Genomic DNA, 15747 nt, shown 5'->3' on the forward strand with positions numbered 1-15747 from the left:
TTTAAAGGCTTTAGGTATTTATATAAGGCTTTTTAAAGCCTAAAACAAGCTAAAATTATTTTTTAAAGGCTAAATTAGGTTATTACAACACTAGTATATAACTATTAAGCTAAAGGGCCACGTAAGTTACTATCTACCTAATAAAATAACCTTTATTTTTTAAGGGGTTAAACTAAAGTACTGCAACCACTTAGCACGCGGGCTACAGGGTATTTTACCCTGCAGCATCGTCGACGCAGAACAACCGCCGTGGCCCACATAAGCTGCATTACCTAGACCGAGGACTCCTCACAGGCTGCTCTGTTTCAGAAAATGCTTAACAAGGGCTAAATGCAAGAGTCTAACGATCGCTGACTCGTTGCCTGTTCGCGAAGAAGCGCCCATGATACATGCCCCCCTACTTGCGGAGTCGATCTGGGGTTCGTTTAAGTTGCCGCCGAACCTCACTCAACCTCATTTATGGTTGAACAGGGTTCAGGTGCATGTTTCAGCTTGACAAGGTGTGTTCCACAGATCTGACTCCTGCAGCATCTCAAACCTGATAATGTTTTGATCTCAGCTGTGTGGCTGATGTCATGCGCAACCATCGGGATTACTCAGACCGGGGGAATCAAGTTGGGGATTGTTGGTGTGGGAGCCGGCTCCAGATCTGATTGGCCTGCCCCTTTATGCGAAGGCAGAAAAGCCAGTGCCCCACCGCAGAGCCCCGGCTTCAGGTGCTGATTGGCTGTACCTGTGCCTGTGCTAATTTCGGCTTTGCCAAGCTCAGGAACAGACGGCAAAGTCCATCATATCATTATTATTGTTTGGACACCAAAATGGTCTTGACAGGGGCCGGCGAGACGCCGTTCTGGTGCACATCGCCCAGAGTCCAGGCGTTGGCCCAAAACTCTCGTCCTGGCGGTCCTATAGGACGCGACCAGATTTGCATACGAGATGCCCTTTTCGACTGCCAAAGGTGGATTCCAATCTGCGCTGCCCGTGTCCCCGAACGGCGGCGAACATGCAAAAACAAACAACTGGGTGGCCACGTCGCCCCCCCACTTGCGACTGCAAATAATTAACAAGATACGGATCGTTCCATGGATAGCGCTACTGAAGAGAATTTGGGTTGACGCCTACCGTGGTCAGCAGTCGGCGTCCCTGGCATTACCACGGACACGCTGTGCATTGAACCAGGCGCTGTCAGGGGCGCTCAGGACGAATGGCGTTGGGATTTCCTCCATTCCTCGTATCAAGTAAAAGGATTGATTGACATGGCGTCCCTTTAAGAATAAGACCATGTCTCGAATCTCGCAGTGGAACCCCTGAACAGGCACTGGCCAGGTTTAGCGCAGGAGTGCTGATTGTCATTCGCCGTCTGCTGGAGCCACCGCCAACGCCTGCCGACTGAGTCTTTCCTTTCCCCTGGCCGCTCGCTGTTAGTCTCGTCTGGCCAATTCGGTGCCTCCTCGCTGTGTCCATTAAGGTTCGCTCTCCTTTCCCTAAAACCTCCCCTTCCTCCTTCTTCTCCCTCCTCTTCAGCCTCCCCTTCCCTCTCCCCAGAGCGCTTCGTTCCACCCAGGCTGTCGTCCGCCATCGAGATTTCCCATCCGACCAGAGAGACTTGTTTCTCTACGCACATTCTTTTGGAATTCTCCTTTCTTTTCTGAATACCGCTCTTTCGCATTTCGGCTCCCTATCCGCTCTTCTTCGCTCCGTCAAATCTCGGTCCCTTCCGCCTGTTTTCAATTCGTGTACAGCACTATATTCGAAACGAACGCGCGACCGGGTTGCCGTCAATTGATGTACGTCAATCATCCCGGTGTTATATCCTCGTGCACTCCTGTCAATCGGGTTACTGGTCGAAGCGGTTGCGGGCACTCGACTCCACTACTTGTGTTGCTCTCTTCGGCTGGACAATCGCAACGGCACCCTGAGACTGTGGATGATACTTATAATGCGATGAATTGGTGATACTGACTATTTCCAGCCAATCCGTTAGATATATTATCATTTTCGCGATCTACACAAGATGAAGTACTCTTTCGCCCTTACTCTGGCCACCGCCGGGTCCATCGCGGCTGCTGCCCAGCACCAGCACGGCCACCGTCACCACCACAAGCGCGAGGTTGTCACTGTCGATGGTCCCACTGTCGTCGAATACATGCTCGACAACGAGCTCATCAGCGCCGACAAAGTGTGCCAGGGTATCACCGACGGCACCTTGGCCTGGGCTAACGGCCAGCCTGCCTCCGACCCCTGCCAGACTTCGACCTCGACCACGGCCTCTTCCACCACGACTGAGGCGTACACCCCTACCATCGCCCCGGCGAAATTCATCGAGACCGAGGCCTCTTCCTCCAGCTCTACTTCCACTTCGACCTCCACCTCCACTAGCGTGAGCGTTGCGTCAAGCACTACCTCCCAGGCGGCTGCCACCTCGTCCGCCGCCAGCTCTTCAACTGCGACTGGATTGGATGCATCGTTCCCCGACGGTGAACTCGACTGCAGCACTTTCCCTTCCGACTACGGTGCTGTTTCTCTCGATTACCTCGGTCTCGACGGTTGGTCTGGTATCCAATACGTGACCCTGGTCGACGAGGTTATTAGCAGCATCGTTACTGCCGTTACTGGTGACAGCTGCACCAGCGGTGCCATGTGCTCGTACGCCTGCCCTCCCGGGTACCAGAAGTCTCAGTGGCCCACTACTCAGGGCTCCACAGGCCAGTCTGTCGGTGGTCTTCAGTGCAAGGGTGGCAAGCTCTACTTGACCAACTCGGACCTCTCCGACAAGCTTTGCATTCCTGGTGTTGGTGGTGTCCAGGCCAAGAACACCCTGAGCGACCACGTTGCCGTTTGCCGTACTGACTACCCTGGTGAGTGTTAACTACCTACAAATGGGGTGTGCTTTGCACTAACTATAAACAGGTACCGAATCTGAAACCATCCCCATCAGCCTTAACAGCGGCGAGACCAAGGATGTGACTTGCCCCAACGGTGAAACCTACTACAAGTGGGAGGGCAAGGTTACCTCTGCTCAGTACTACGTCAACCCTGCCGGTACCACGACCGAGGAGGGATGCCAGTGGGGTGATGGCAGCAAGGCCATCGGTAACTGGGCGCCCATCAACCTCGGTGTTGGTGAGAACAACGGCAAATGGCTTTCTATCTTCCAGAACTCTCCTACCACCACCGAGAAGCTCGACTTCAACATCAAGATCCAAGGTGACAACCTTAGCGGTTCCTGCAAGTACGAAGACGGTTCTTTCGTCTCTGACACTGGTTCCAACGACTCTGGCTGCACGGTAAGCTTTCTCAGCTGGTTTTTTATTGGAGCTGTATGCTAACTCACTCACAGGTCGAAGTCATGTCCGGTGACGCTACTTTCGTCTTCTACTAAAGTAGTTGATGGCGACTTCTCAATAACGGTGCGCTCAGCGTTGGATGATCCTATCCGTTCAGGCAAAACTGCAAATAGAATACCTTTCATGCCTGTTCGCTTTTGATTATGTCTGCCTTCATCTTGCTTTCTTGTGTATCTTAGTATATTGTCTCATATGATTTGAAACCGTGCCCATCGGTCAATTCCTCTTTGGTCCCCATCCGTTAGGTTGGGAGATTTGTGCTTAATTATCTTCTGTTGTCAAGTGACGTTGAATTCCTCTTCTCATGTATACCCTTGTCGTTTCTTTGGTATAGGGGCTTGTTGGATCGTTCAACTCTGTAGGCTCGTCAATACGCGATTCTGTTGATATTTACCGCGTCGTGCGTTAATCCATATCATGATTCTGCCAGCCCCTGGCGTACAAGATTTGCTTACTGAATTGCTGGACACCTCAAGCGGTGGCTAGGCGACTTTTCGTGTAGAGTGTGAGGTGCCAATGTTGGGGATTCAACGAGCCTTCGAGTGACGACGTCAAGAATTCTGAATTGAATATTCACAAACTGACGGTAGGGTTTATTCCCGCCGAGACCGCAGCGGAAGAATTATAATGAGCAGCATCATTCTCCCGGCGTCGGATTTTAAATTGGCTGGTTTTACTTTGACCGGTAAGTTACCCTCGCGCGTCGCGTCGGGTAACTTGTATACAGCCTTACGTGACCACCTGTGTCTAATCCTACAAGTGCAAGACACATGGGCATGGCTTGAGGTATACCAAAACTACTTGATCATCAATCATATAGGATACAAAAATACTACAAGTCTATCTCTTTGCGATTCGCAAAAATAGAATCGAGATGTCTTCTTTAATGCAAGGAATAATTGAAAGCCAATCACAAACCCATTTATGCAGCAGCACATGGCGCTATGCACGGGCCAAGCCGAGGAAACGCGATCATGTGATTTGGCGCGAGTCACGGGACTCGAACCAAAGAACGCGAGGGCTCTTGACTCGACGCGCCTTGCTGAGCTGTACAGCATTGACCAGGGTGATAAAGGAGGGGTTCGAAGGTTTGACATGGCGTTCATGATGGAAGTCGCCTTCATTCTTCCGTTCAATGCCAGATATGCAGTACGATGCATAGTTCCTGACGGTCAGGGTGTGGGATGCGCGAGGTTGAAGGTGGAGCAGGACCGGCGCCTATCGAACGCGTCTCGATTTCTCGAGCTTGTAAGCGTGCATTTCCGCGCTGGCAGTTCCGCCAGGGCATTCTCATTCCACTACGCACCATCCTCTCTCCCTTTTTCTCCCCAGTGCCCTTTTCATTCTTTTCTGTAGACTCGTGTCTCCCCAACCTCCTACCTAGTCGTCAGTTTGGGGAGGGAAGCTTCAGGGCTCTTCCTTCCTTCCTTCTCGTCCTCCACCAGCTTCACGTCCTGTCTCTCCCTCTGCCTGTTTTTTTCCTTCCCTCTCGTGATAGAGTAGAGCCCCTGCCGTGCATTTGAGTTTGACGCGAACTCGATTGAGTCTCACCCTCTTTACTCTATAGCTGCCCAGGAAACCCCAAGGTGGTCGTCGAGACGTGTGCTATCTATCATGGAGTCGTCTCCTCCAAGGAGCACCTCGGTTGCTCCTCTGACAGGCGTGAAGCGTCCGGCGTCCCTACTGCCTGCTTTTGAGCCATTGAGCTCGTCTCCGTCTCTTCCTCGACCGCAGAAGCGTGTAGCACGCGACGATGACCGTGCTATCTCAACCTATCCCACTCCCGTCCCGACCTCGTCCACCCACATCATGTCGTCTTCGCCCCCAAGGATGGCACTGCCTCATAGCTCGTCACGCCATAACCTGAGCTCTACATTCTCCGAACGGACCCCCCTCTCTGCGGTTCCTACCTTAATGCTACCTGAAACCGGTGAAACGATCAAGATGGGACGATCCAGTTTGTCATGCCAGTATCAGCTCGCCGCCAACAGAATGATCTCCAGGGTGCACGTCGAAGCGACATACAAACCCGCCCCCAACCCGTTCGACCGAGATAGGGTGGAGATATTGTGCTTGGGGTGGAATGGAATCAAGGTTCACTGCCAGGGAAAGAAATATGAACTGGCCAAGGGCAAGACGTTCACGTCGGATATCAAGGACGAAGATATTATGATTGACGTCTCTGAGTGCCGCGTCTTGGTTCAATGGCCGCGCGGTGACAGGAAGGAAGATGCGTCTACTGACTCGGAGCAGACCTGGGAGGAGGTCACGCCAACACGAAGAAAGCAAGCTCACCGTAGTCTGCAAGATAGCCCAGGTGCTGAACGCCAACGCCTCGCGTCCCCGGTCTCCCCATCCCCGGCCGTCAAGTCTTTGATCCCTCCGTCGTCGCCTCTGTTCACTCCGACTCGCTCCAGAAACGCGGTCGTTGTGTATGAAGATGAAGGCTCTCCCGTCCGCCGCGTTAACTCTAACGACGCATTGAAGTCATCGTCCAGTGCAGCATCTCTTTTGCAGAGCTCGCAGTCCAGTGATCTGAGTGACCTGAGCAAGCCTGAAGATCTGTCTGACCATGACGAGGAGAATGACCCGATCATTCATTCCTTCGGACCTTTCGGCGATAATCTGCTTCCTCGTCTGGCCTCGTTTTCTGCCGACGAGTCCCCCCTTCGGCCCACACGTCCTCGTGCTCACCTCCAGCCCACATCTCCAAGACAGCCTTCAAAGCCTGTGGAACCGACCGAAGAGGACAAGAAACCGGCAGTCTTGGACGAGGATTCTGAGCATGTTCAGAACCACGCCGTCAATCAGCTTGCTTTCTCACGTCTGTCATCCACCCCGTTCTCCACCATCCTCGACAACCTTCCCTCTTCTTTATGGAAGGCCGACATCCGCTCACACCACGGGCCTTCAAGAGATGAGATCCGGGCAATCCTGGACTCCACCAAGTGTATTGGAAAGGTTGCGCGCGAAGGCAAGGATGCCGCAGGAAAGCCCCTCGAGGCCGAGTACTACTACATCCCTGACTTTGATGACGATCAGATGCGCCGTGAAGCTGTCGTCACAGATCTGCGGAAGCCTGGCCTCCGCAACTGCCGAAAGCAACATAAGGTATGTCCCTCCTTTTGGTGACTTAGTCATGGCCCTGCTAACCCGAACAGCAATATTTCTGGCGCAAACCGAAATGAATATGAAACAGTTCAACAATTATAATACCCCGACATATGGTTCTGTTCTCAGTACATACTTGACTCACTGTTTAGGGTTCTATTAGATTCCCTCTTTGTTCCTTTTTCAAGGACTGCATAGCGTGGCGTGGCATACCCAGTCTGACTTTTATTACGTTTTTATATGAAGGTGTATGATGTATGGAGGTCTGGTTCGCTTTTTGTTTACAGTTCTTCTACCAGGGGTGTCTTCTCCTGTTTGTACAATGCCGGCTTATGAACCTGGCTGTACGAGTATTGTTCAATGTCGCCGATTCCGGTGATGCTCCTTGAGCATCCTGTACTTCATTATTTTGGAAACTTATGATCTGTATGTTACCTTTGATGGAATAAAAGTATTCACCTTCTGAGCTATTACCAGTATTCCGAAATCTAGAGTACCGCCTAATTAATCGGATGCTGCTCAGTTAGCGTACCATATGAGATGGCGCTCGAATTTATCGAATTTTATCCAGTACTCGACTCGTTTAGCTCCGTCCCTAGTAATTTATTAGTAGGTCAGCTTAGGGCAAGCCACGAGACATCGAGGATCCAACTTATACATATAGATGCCGCTCATTTTTATATGAGATGGTTTTGCTCAAATTTCACCAAGTCATACTGCGCGCAAAAGAACAGTGTAGAGCCGTCAACGCGCTGGTACTTGGTTCTCTATAGGGAGTCCCATACAAAGCAAAGTACGTGTACTTTTGAAGCTATTTGTTGAAGTTCTGCGCGTCGGGCCTATCTTAGATTCTCAGGATAAAAAACATGGTGGTGAGTTCATGACGAATTCTTCGCTCTACATCTAATTGGCTAGTGGCCTGCTAGCATTGCTAGCAAAACATGATGCTAGCCAGAGCAGGTTAGAGCCAGACCGGCTGGAGCGCGACGCGAGCCCCCGCCGCTGCTTAGCGAGACCCACCGTCAATCGAGACCCGCCGCTATACTGAGGTATACAAGAGTTGAAATGCGGCACTGGCCATAAATTGAACTCGAGATTCGCTGTGGCCTCTTCTTGTATATTTCCTCTTATACTAAGGCCGGTGCTATTTCACCAGACTGCCAAATTCGATGCTTGATCGGCTAATAATACCGTAAGCGCGTTCTGTTGCAATGATCTATCACCACCTGTTGCACGTGCTCTTATGTCGATAGTCAATTCCCAGTAGCGGAGTCAGGCCTTGACTTTTACCCATAACATCATTTTGTCTTTACCACCTAGTATCTGCAGCAAGCCGTCCTCTTGGTGTTATAATCATTTGCATATTATCTGCGCGTTAGTCAACTGCGATTTACCAGGATCTACATCTTTTAATATGGGGATGCAATGGTCTACAGGGAGAAAAATCGCTTAGGGATACCTGCGAAGTTACAGGCCGGGATTTCGTGGAAGATTTCTTGCCTGAGAGGTCTGGTCCGGGAGCAGTGGCTTGTAATCAACTTAGCGCGGATATAGTACTGGTCAGTGTTAGTTTGCATTTCTGCAAGTGTTTTTCTGGCATTGTTCAATTTGCTGCCGGTTATGTTCTAATATATTCTCAAACTTAGTCCACCAAATCTCCCTTGTTAGAGGATTTAGTAGTCCCACAATGGAACAAGGCAATTGCCTTGGAAACGCCGTTGGCTACAACGCACGAAATGCAGACCAGTGTTGGCAGGAGCCCCAGCCTTCCGGCCATAATTAAAATTGGTCAATCCAACACACGTCCTCCGATTGATCTCATGGTAAGAAACAGGGCTATCTGCGACATCAACGCTCTTTGCAATCCCGGTGAGTACATACACAAGCCGGTGTTGGTGCCTCGCCGGTCAATTCTTGATATACAGCCCTTGAAAACACTTTAATGGGGGCCAATGTCACAGGCGAGTTAGGTGCAATATCGGCAACGGACGATCCGCCACATATCAAGTTTCCTCCCAGTGATATTCCGGCTTCGGAGGCAGGTTCCCGGTTAGTTAATGCAAAGCAAGGCCTTGACAACCTTAAACATCCTACTTAACGGTCCTATCTGTCTCGCAAGAGAATGCGTGGATTAGAAAGTAATATTCCGGCTTCGGAGGCAGCTTCCCGGTCAGTTAATGCAGAGCAAGGCCGTGACAACCTTAAATATCCTACGCAACGGTCTTATCTACCTCGTAAGAAAAAGCGTTGACTAGAAAGTTAGATGGTTAATGCCCTCGCTCGTATCCTGGATTGGGTGCGTGAAGAAGATGAGCAGTTAGATGATGGTATCTGCCAGGCGTAGAGTCTAGGGGATAAAAAAGCTAATAAGGTACATTAACAGGCCGCTTGGATCATTAATAAGGCGCAAGAAGTATATAAGGAGGTTGATGAAGAAGCTACTTTGTTTATACAGGCAATGTATAAAGACGGGAAGCAGACGGATCAAAGGTTTGCTTTGTTTCAAGATATTGTAATAGGGCTGATAAACAAGACAAGTGGAATCCCTGATCGGGTGTCCCAACGATTGAGTAAAGGCCTTGCTTCGCTAGTTGGAGGAGCGCAGGCGGATAAAGCAATTACTGTCATCGCTGGCGAGGCGTGTAATATGGCAAGGGACATAACAGCACAGCTGGAAACATTCCTTGACCTGTGGCGGGAAGAGCATGCGGCACAAAAGTCACTGTTTAAGAAAAGTGCTTGAGTATTCAGGGATCTAAGTGCTGGAAGAAAGAAAAAGATAGACAAGGCTGTGCAGCGGTTGAAGGATTGCTTGAAGAAGAATAAACACGCATGGAAGACCTTCTTTAGCTGATGAAGAACATGCATGTGGCAACAAAGGCACGGCTCGAAGAGTTCATTGGGATGATTTGCACTATTCACGGCAGATATGGGTATTTGGGCAATTGGAAAATCCGGCACGCCGCCATCGAGCGTTAAAGGGCTGCGGTTCCTTGTTCTTTTTGTTGCCAATTCTATTCAGGTTGAATACGGGTTTCGGATTTATCAATTTCGGGTTCATAGTTTCGTGGTTTGTTCTTGCCCTAGGTTTCCACAAGGTACTGCCATACTGCCTCCAGTTCATCTGTTGACATCTTGAACAAATTTTCAAAGAAGACGCCGGGTAGCGAAACAAACAGAACTACGTACAAGTAAAAGAAGTATTTTTGAAGAGCATATTGATCTCAGCACTGGTAGGAGTTAGGGTTATGTAGTATAGGATTACATAAACGAGAAGTCAGAATAAGTCACGTGGCTCTATAGTTCGCAGCCTAGACGAGCGCACGGATTCGTTCTTAGATATTTCTGAGAGTTGAGACGGGATTAAATGAAGGCGGATGACGGTAGATGAGTTAGCCGAGGTACCTGGGTAGAAGGTATATCTGAAGTGGTTCGCAGTCAACACGGGATACCAAATAAACCTACAAAGTATGCGGATCGGCTTAGTTGAGAATACTATACCTTTGCATCATCTACATACGCCCGGAGAGAGTTGTACGCCATGGCGTACTATGCTTTGGTTCGCTGGGTAGAAAGCAGATCTACAATACCGGACGGTGTCGGAACTACCGTTCAGCATCAGTCCTATCTGCCAACAACTCCGGATACCACGAAGCCCGTGCCGAGGCCCACGATGACTGCGACAGTGGTATGCAAAGAGAGGAACTTCAGCCTCTGTCTACTGTATCTGCGGCATTCGCGCCTGCACCTTCGCGCGCCGCATACATCTCCGCAGAGGTAATTTGAGCGCGTCATCGACCAAGTCTGCTCCCAACGATATATCACGCTTTGCCAATTGCTGCTCTCTGAATTCACAGCAGCAGCGTGCATCTAGCTTGCCCATGTCTGACCGGCCATGGCGTGGTCTGTAGTTTCGACGCTGTCCGGTAGGTGCCCTGGTGCGATCGCTTCATTCGGTGGTCGTGGAGTTAATTAGGAAGCTGGGAATTGCAACCCGGATTGCGCTGGAGTCGGAGGCCTCTTCTGTGATACATGTCCGAGGATATTAAGTGCTGCTGATAGCTTATTGGTATTGGTTCCAATTCCGGCCTGTTGGTGCATGACTTGGGCGAGAGGAGTTCTGGCGGCAAGTAGGGCTGCTTGATTTCGGTGGGTGGAATGAAGGCCATGTTTAGGTAAATTCAAGCCACATCACTGCTTTCAGATACAGGTCTCAAAGTTGAGTAGAGAGTGAAGGATAATGAGATAGAAATGAAGAGAGATGGTGACGATGGAGAGAAATGACGGAGATTGGCCAGTGCCGGCATGCACTTCGCCGCCTTCGGGGTCGCCCGCAATTCTCCCCATGGCTTTTCAGCAGCACTGTGCAACATCCCTTGACTTGCCCACACTCGTCCCAGGCAGACCCAGACGTGGCGCCTTTCTTGTTGTTTGATCCTCCCCAATGTGGCGTTCAAGTCACTTCCACGCTCTCCGTTCCGATTTCTTAAAACCACTACATAACAGCTGAATTCGTCACCGCGGGGATTGCTACGCTACAACCGGGCGGTAAGAGATGGATCGGCAGAGAAAGCGTGAGTCTGGTTGACGCGATGGGGATGAGAGGTGTTGCTTATCTAGTATCTAATGAGTTTCAAAACGCAGGGGAGATCCGTCTTCTTAATGAGCAGGCCTGGGCTGGCGAAACTGGTACTGTTACCTTATCCCTCTTTCCCCTCATTCCGGTCTCGTCTAACCGGTGACGTCCATCTAGAAATATTTCCCGTCAGCAAATCGCTCGACTCGTCTCTGAAGAAGAATACGGCTTTTATCAAACGCCTGCGCACTGGAATTAATGCCGCCGCTCAACAGACCTTGTTAACCGACATCCGCACGTTGTCGCTCCACAAGTACCTTTCGGAGATTATATCGGCATGTTACGAGGGCCTCTGCAAACTCAAGTCGCCCGGAGAGATCACTGCCGGTGTTGAAATCACTAGCGCTCTGCATCAGCGATTCGGACCGGCGGAGTTCACCCGACAGATTGGATGGCTGCTCGGACGAGGCCTCAGTTCACCGGATAAAAGCCAGTTGAAAGCTCTCAGCCAGGAACTGCGTGAGCGCGAAGAGAAAGAGAGACTATCTCGCCACCGAGTGTTGCTGAAGGTTGTGACAGAATTGTGGCTGGTCGGCGTACTGCGTACCCTTGACGATGTTGAGCGACCGGAGGATCTCGGAGCTAAGGGCAAAGAGGGTGCAGTTGGATTGGGCAACAAAGTGGCCGATGGAGTGTCGAGGAATCGAAACGCGAACGGTGATAAGGAGCCGGAACCGTTTCCGTTGGAGGTCCTGAAGGATCTTCTTGGTCATGACCGTGATCATTCCAATTTGCCGCTGGCCGTGCTATTTGCAAAGAGCTTTAGCTGGGATATTTTGGGCGCCAAGGCCGCTGAAGAGGGTCGGAAGACGGTTGAGGCCGACGGAGCGACGACTGCGCCTGCTGAAACCCAGAATGGTGATGAGGCGGACGCCGAGGATGACGCGCCACTTACACCGGAGAAGGTCCAGTCTCGCTTTAAAAGTATCCTGAACCGATACTTGGAGGACGTCAAGGCGCATGTCATGCGCGACCAGAAGGCGCTCACCGCACAGAGCCGGCGCAATGCAGAAGCCTACGTCAAGAGTGGTGAAATATTCGAAGACCGACAAGCCAACTTTGAGAGGCAGACCAAGTCGCTGGAGAAGTTGGTTGCGAACACGCAGATCCTTTGCGAGATCTTGGGTGTCGAAATGCCAGCTTTGGCTGCGCAGGAAACTTCAGACCCTACATCAAGCGGCGGGATCGGTCTTGTGAAGACTTCAGAGTACCTCCGTGGACAAGGAGAAGGAGCTGGAATCTGGGAGGACGAAGAGGAGCGACGCTTCTACGAGAATCTTGTTGACCTGAAAGGCAAGGTCCCGGCTGTTCTCCTAGATGATGGGAAGAAGAAGAAGACTGAAACTGGCGAGCCGACCAAGAAGAAGGAAGGTGAAGCTGGCCCTGAATCGAGTGAAAAAGGCGAGCCGCAGACACAGACCTCAGAGGAGAAGGCTGCCGAAGCTGATGATCTGTCTATGGCCATTGTGAGCAAGACTGTCGGAGCCCAGGTGGACGCGCTTCTGGCCAAGCTTCCTGATTTGCAAACCAAAGACCAAGTCGACCAGATGGCGCTAGATTTCTGCTTTCTCAACTCCAAAGCCTCTAGGAACAGGCTTGTGAAGGCTATCTCTGATATTCCGAAGGGCCGCATTGACCTTCTGCCTTTGTACTCGCGTCTTGTTGCCACTCTTGGGCAATATATGCCGGACATCCCTCAAGGGTTAACGACTTATCTCGACGAGGAGTTCCGCAGTCTCCAGCGCCGTAAGTCCAAGGAGTTCCTTGGCCAGGTGCGGATGAGCAACATCCGTTACCTTGCGGAGTTGACCAAGTTTGGAGTAGTCCCGGAGCACATCATTTTCCACTGCTTCAAGGTCTCTCTGGATGACTTTTCCCGCATGAACATTGAAATTATCGGTCACCTTTTGGAGAATTGCGGGCGATACTTGTTTCGGAATCCGGATACGTCACCCCGGATGGCATCTTTCCTCGAGACACTGGGGAGAAAGAAGACAGTTCAGCACCTAGGCCAGCAGGAGCGCATGATCATCGAAAATGCTGTATACTACGTCGACCCACCTCAACGGCCCGCTATTCAACAAAAGGAGAGGACGCCCATGGAGTCTTACATCCGAAAGCTCATCTATTTAGATATGAACAAGCGGAACTACACCAGGGTACTGAAAGCAGTTCGCAAGCTTCACTGGGAAGAGGACGAGGTGGTCTATATTCTGGAGCGTGTTTTCAGCAAGCCGGCCAAAGTCAAGTATGGCAATATCCATCTGCTTGCAATCCTTGTCGGCGCTCTCTACCGCTACCACCAAGGCTTTGTGATTGGCATTGTTGACAACATTCTGGAATATATCACGCTTGGTCTTGAGCAGAATGATTTCAAGTTCAACCAGAAGCGGATCGCGGAGGTCAAGTACCTTGGAGAGCTGTACAACTATAAGATGATTGACTCTCCTGTGATCTTCGATACGTTGTATCGGATTGTCACATACGGTCACGGTGCGTTATATGGAGCATTTGGGGTTGTGTTTGCTAATTCTTTTGCAGAAGGCGGTACGCCGATGCCAGGCAAGATCAACGTGCTGGATCTCCCAGACGACTTCTTCCGTATACGTCTAATCTGTCAGCTCCTGGATACCTGCGGTCATTGTTTCGACCGAGGATCTGCAAAGAAGAAGCTAGACTTTTTCTTGAAGTTCTTCCAAGTAAGCTCGTCTCTGCTTAGTGGGTGAAGTTCAAGGCTAATTGTTTAGTACTACATTTGCACAAAAGACCCACTGCCTATGGACATCGACTTTCTCGTCCAAGACACGTTCTCTCTGACCCGTCCGCAATGGACTCTAATTACCGACCTCGACGAGGCTAGCCGCATCTTCGGCGAGGCAGTGGCCCAGAACTTCAAGCCGCAAGAAGAGAAGCCCGAACCTGAGGAGGAATCCGAGGACAGCGCGTCGGACGACGACTTGGAGGAAGACGCCATTCCAGAGGCTGAGGATGAAGGAGAGGAGAGTGACGAGGTGGATGTAAGTTACCCGGCCTAGCTGAGTGGCCCGTGCTAATAGTCTAGGTGTCCCCACACGTCGAGCACAACGACGACAGTGAGTCTGAGGAAGAACAGATCTTCGTCACGCGTCAAGAGGAGGAGCGAGACCCCGAGGCTGAAGCCGAGTTCGAACGTGAATTCGAGAAAATGATGGCGGAGAGCGTTGAATCCCGGAAATTCGAGCGCAAGGCTGTATTTGATATTCCTCTACCAATGCGGCGCGCTGCTCGTGACACTGCTGCCGAAATCCCAGCCCCAGCCCCAGCCCCAGCTTTAACCCCAGCCTCGGCCCCAGCACCTGTTCCCTCCACTCAGCCGTCCGGCAATACAATGGCGTTCTCCCTTATGACCAAGAAAGGCAACAAGCAGCAGACTCGCACCATCGATTTGCCGTCCGACTCAACTTTTGCCGTTGCCATGAGAAGCCAGCAGCAAGCTGATAGGGAGGAGCAGCAGCGGATCAAGAACCTCGTTCTGAACTACGAGATGACCAACGAGACTGACAGCGCCGAAGGTGAGTTTTACTCTGCCAAGCCATATACAGTCAGATTAAAGACACAGGACAGGCTAACAAGTCGACAAAAATAGAAACTGTTGAGAAACGTTCGCCAGCTAGAATGGACAAATCGAGCGCGAACCGTTTGGCTTTCCGTTCCCGCAAGCTACAGCTCAGTGATGTGAATTGGTAGTGCCCTGCATGGTTTTCAGAAGCGCACCTCGATGTCAGACAGTTTGATCGACTCGACTGTGGCCGCCAAAAGAACGCCTGATGTTTTCGCTGGCCTCATGGCCGTGTCCGAGCGCACGAATCGCACGAGCGCAACCAATCAGTCAGTCAGTTCACTTGCGTGCTTTCCAAGTCCGAAAGTTCCTCGACATGAAGTCCAAGAGCGAGTTTGTTCACAAGCTTGTCTACCACACAGCCGTCAACTCACAGCAGAGTTCTGGTGATTGAACTCGGCGTTCCTCTGCTCTGTCGGCTCCCAGTGTGGACGTTAGACACCAAGCTTGCGTCAGGATCTCTTAGCTTAGCTCAGCATCAGAAAGGAGAGGCAGTGCTACATACAGTTCGAGTACTTCCGTGTTCTCAGTTTAGCCCTCGGCGAGCCTAGTCCAGGTGTGTCATCTGGCCAGGCCAGGTTCTGTTCTGGTCTATTCAGCTCGGACGGGTCTCCTAGCCTACCTATCCACTTTATTGGTCTCATTTGTGGACTTGGAACATGGCCGGGCTGACGGGCTACATTAGCTAGCTACATCATATACACATGCATCATGTAACGTGCTAACTAGTGGGAAGTACCAGCTACATGTCTGCACGCTCAATCAAAATCAATCTCAACATATGCATTAGAATGTTAATTCGATTCGATTAATATTTCCCGTCCTCTCTTCTCGACCTAGCCTTATATTACCAGTCGTCGAAGTGTAATGGTGAATGAAGTACCTCTCTGTGCTGTCCATCCATTAGTATTTGAATCCTCCAGTTCCGCGTAAGCTTTCAATGGTTCGAACTAGACTTCTACAACACATGACACAGCAAAGAAAAATGCACTCTATAAGAAATCTATTTTATCTCCTCTGAACAGAACGTGATCACGTCATGTCACGTCCAACGA

At 50.8% G+C, this 15747-nt stretch overlaps 3 protein-coding genes across 3 annotated transcripts; all 3 read left to right on the forward strand.

Annotated features, from left to right (window-relative positions):
- Positions 1 to 2014: 2014 nt before the first annotated feature.
- Positions 2015 to 3382, forward strand: sun1 (SUN family protein UTH1; the record flags this gene model as incomplete). Its single annotated transcript, XM_026746081.1, has 3 exons — positions 2015 to 2858; positions 2911 to 3287; positions 3341 to 3382. The coding sequence occupies 3 exons, from the start codon at positions 2015 to 2017 to the stop codon at positions 3380 to 3382; spliced, it is 1263 nt and encodes a 420-aa protein (XP_026605077.1).
- A 1579-nt stretch (positions 3383 to 4961) lies between these two features.
- fhdA (putative transcription factor Tos4) lies at positions 4962 to 6535 on the forward strand (the record flags this gene model as incomplete). The annotated part of the gene is made up of 2 exons (XM_026746082.1): positions 4962 to 6458; positions 6509 to 6535. 2 exons carry the CDS (start codon positions 4962 to 4964, stop codon positions 6533 to 6535), a joined length of 1524 nt encoding a protein of 507 aa, XP_026605078.1.
- Positions 6536 to 11050: 4515 nt separating this feature from the next.
- Positions 11051 to 14820, forward strand: DSM5745_04067 (regulator of nonsense transcripts 2; the record flags this gene model as incomplete). The annotated part of the gene is made up of 6 exons (XM_026746083.1): positions 11051 to 11147; positions 11212 to 13587; positions 13636 to 13793; positions 13842 to 14111; positions 14156 to 14645; positions 14720 to 14820. The coding sequence occupies 6 exons, from the start codon at positions 11051 to 11053 to the stop codon at positions 14818 to 14820; spliced, it is 3492 nt and encodes a 1163-aa protein (XP_026605079.1).
- Between the last annotated feature and the right edge of the window lie 927 nt (positions 14821 to 15747).

Source organism: Aspergillus mulundensis (genome assembly GCF_003369625.1).
Source record: "Aspergillus mulundensis strain DSM 5745 chromosome Unknown scaffold_3, whole genome shotgun sequence".
NCBI classification, from domain to species: domain Eukaryota; kingdom Fungi; phylum Ascomycota; class Eurotiomycetes; order Eurotiales; family Aspergillaceae; genus Aspergillus; species Aspergillus mulundensis.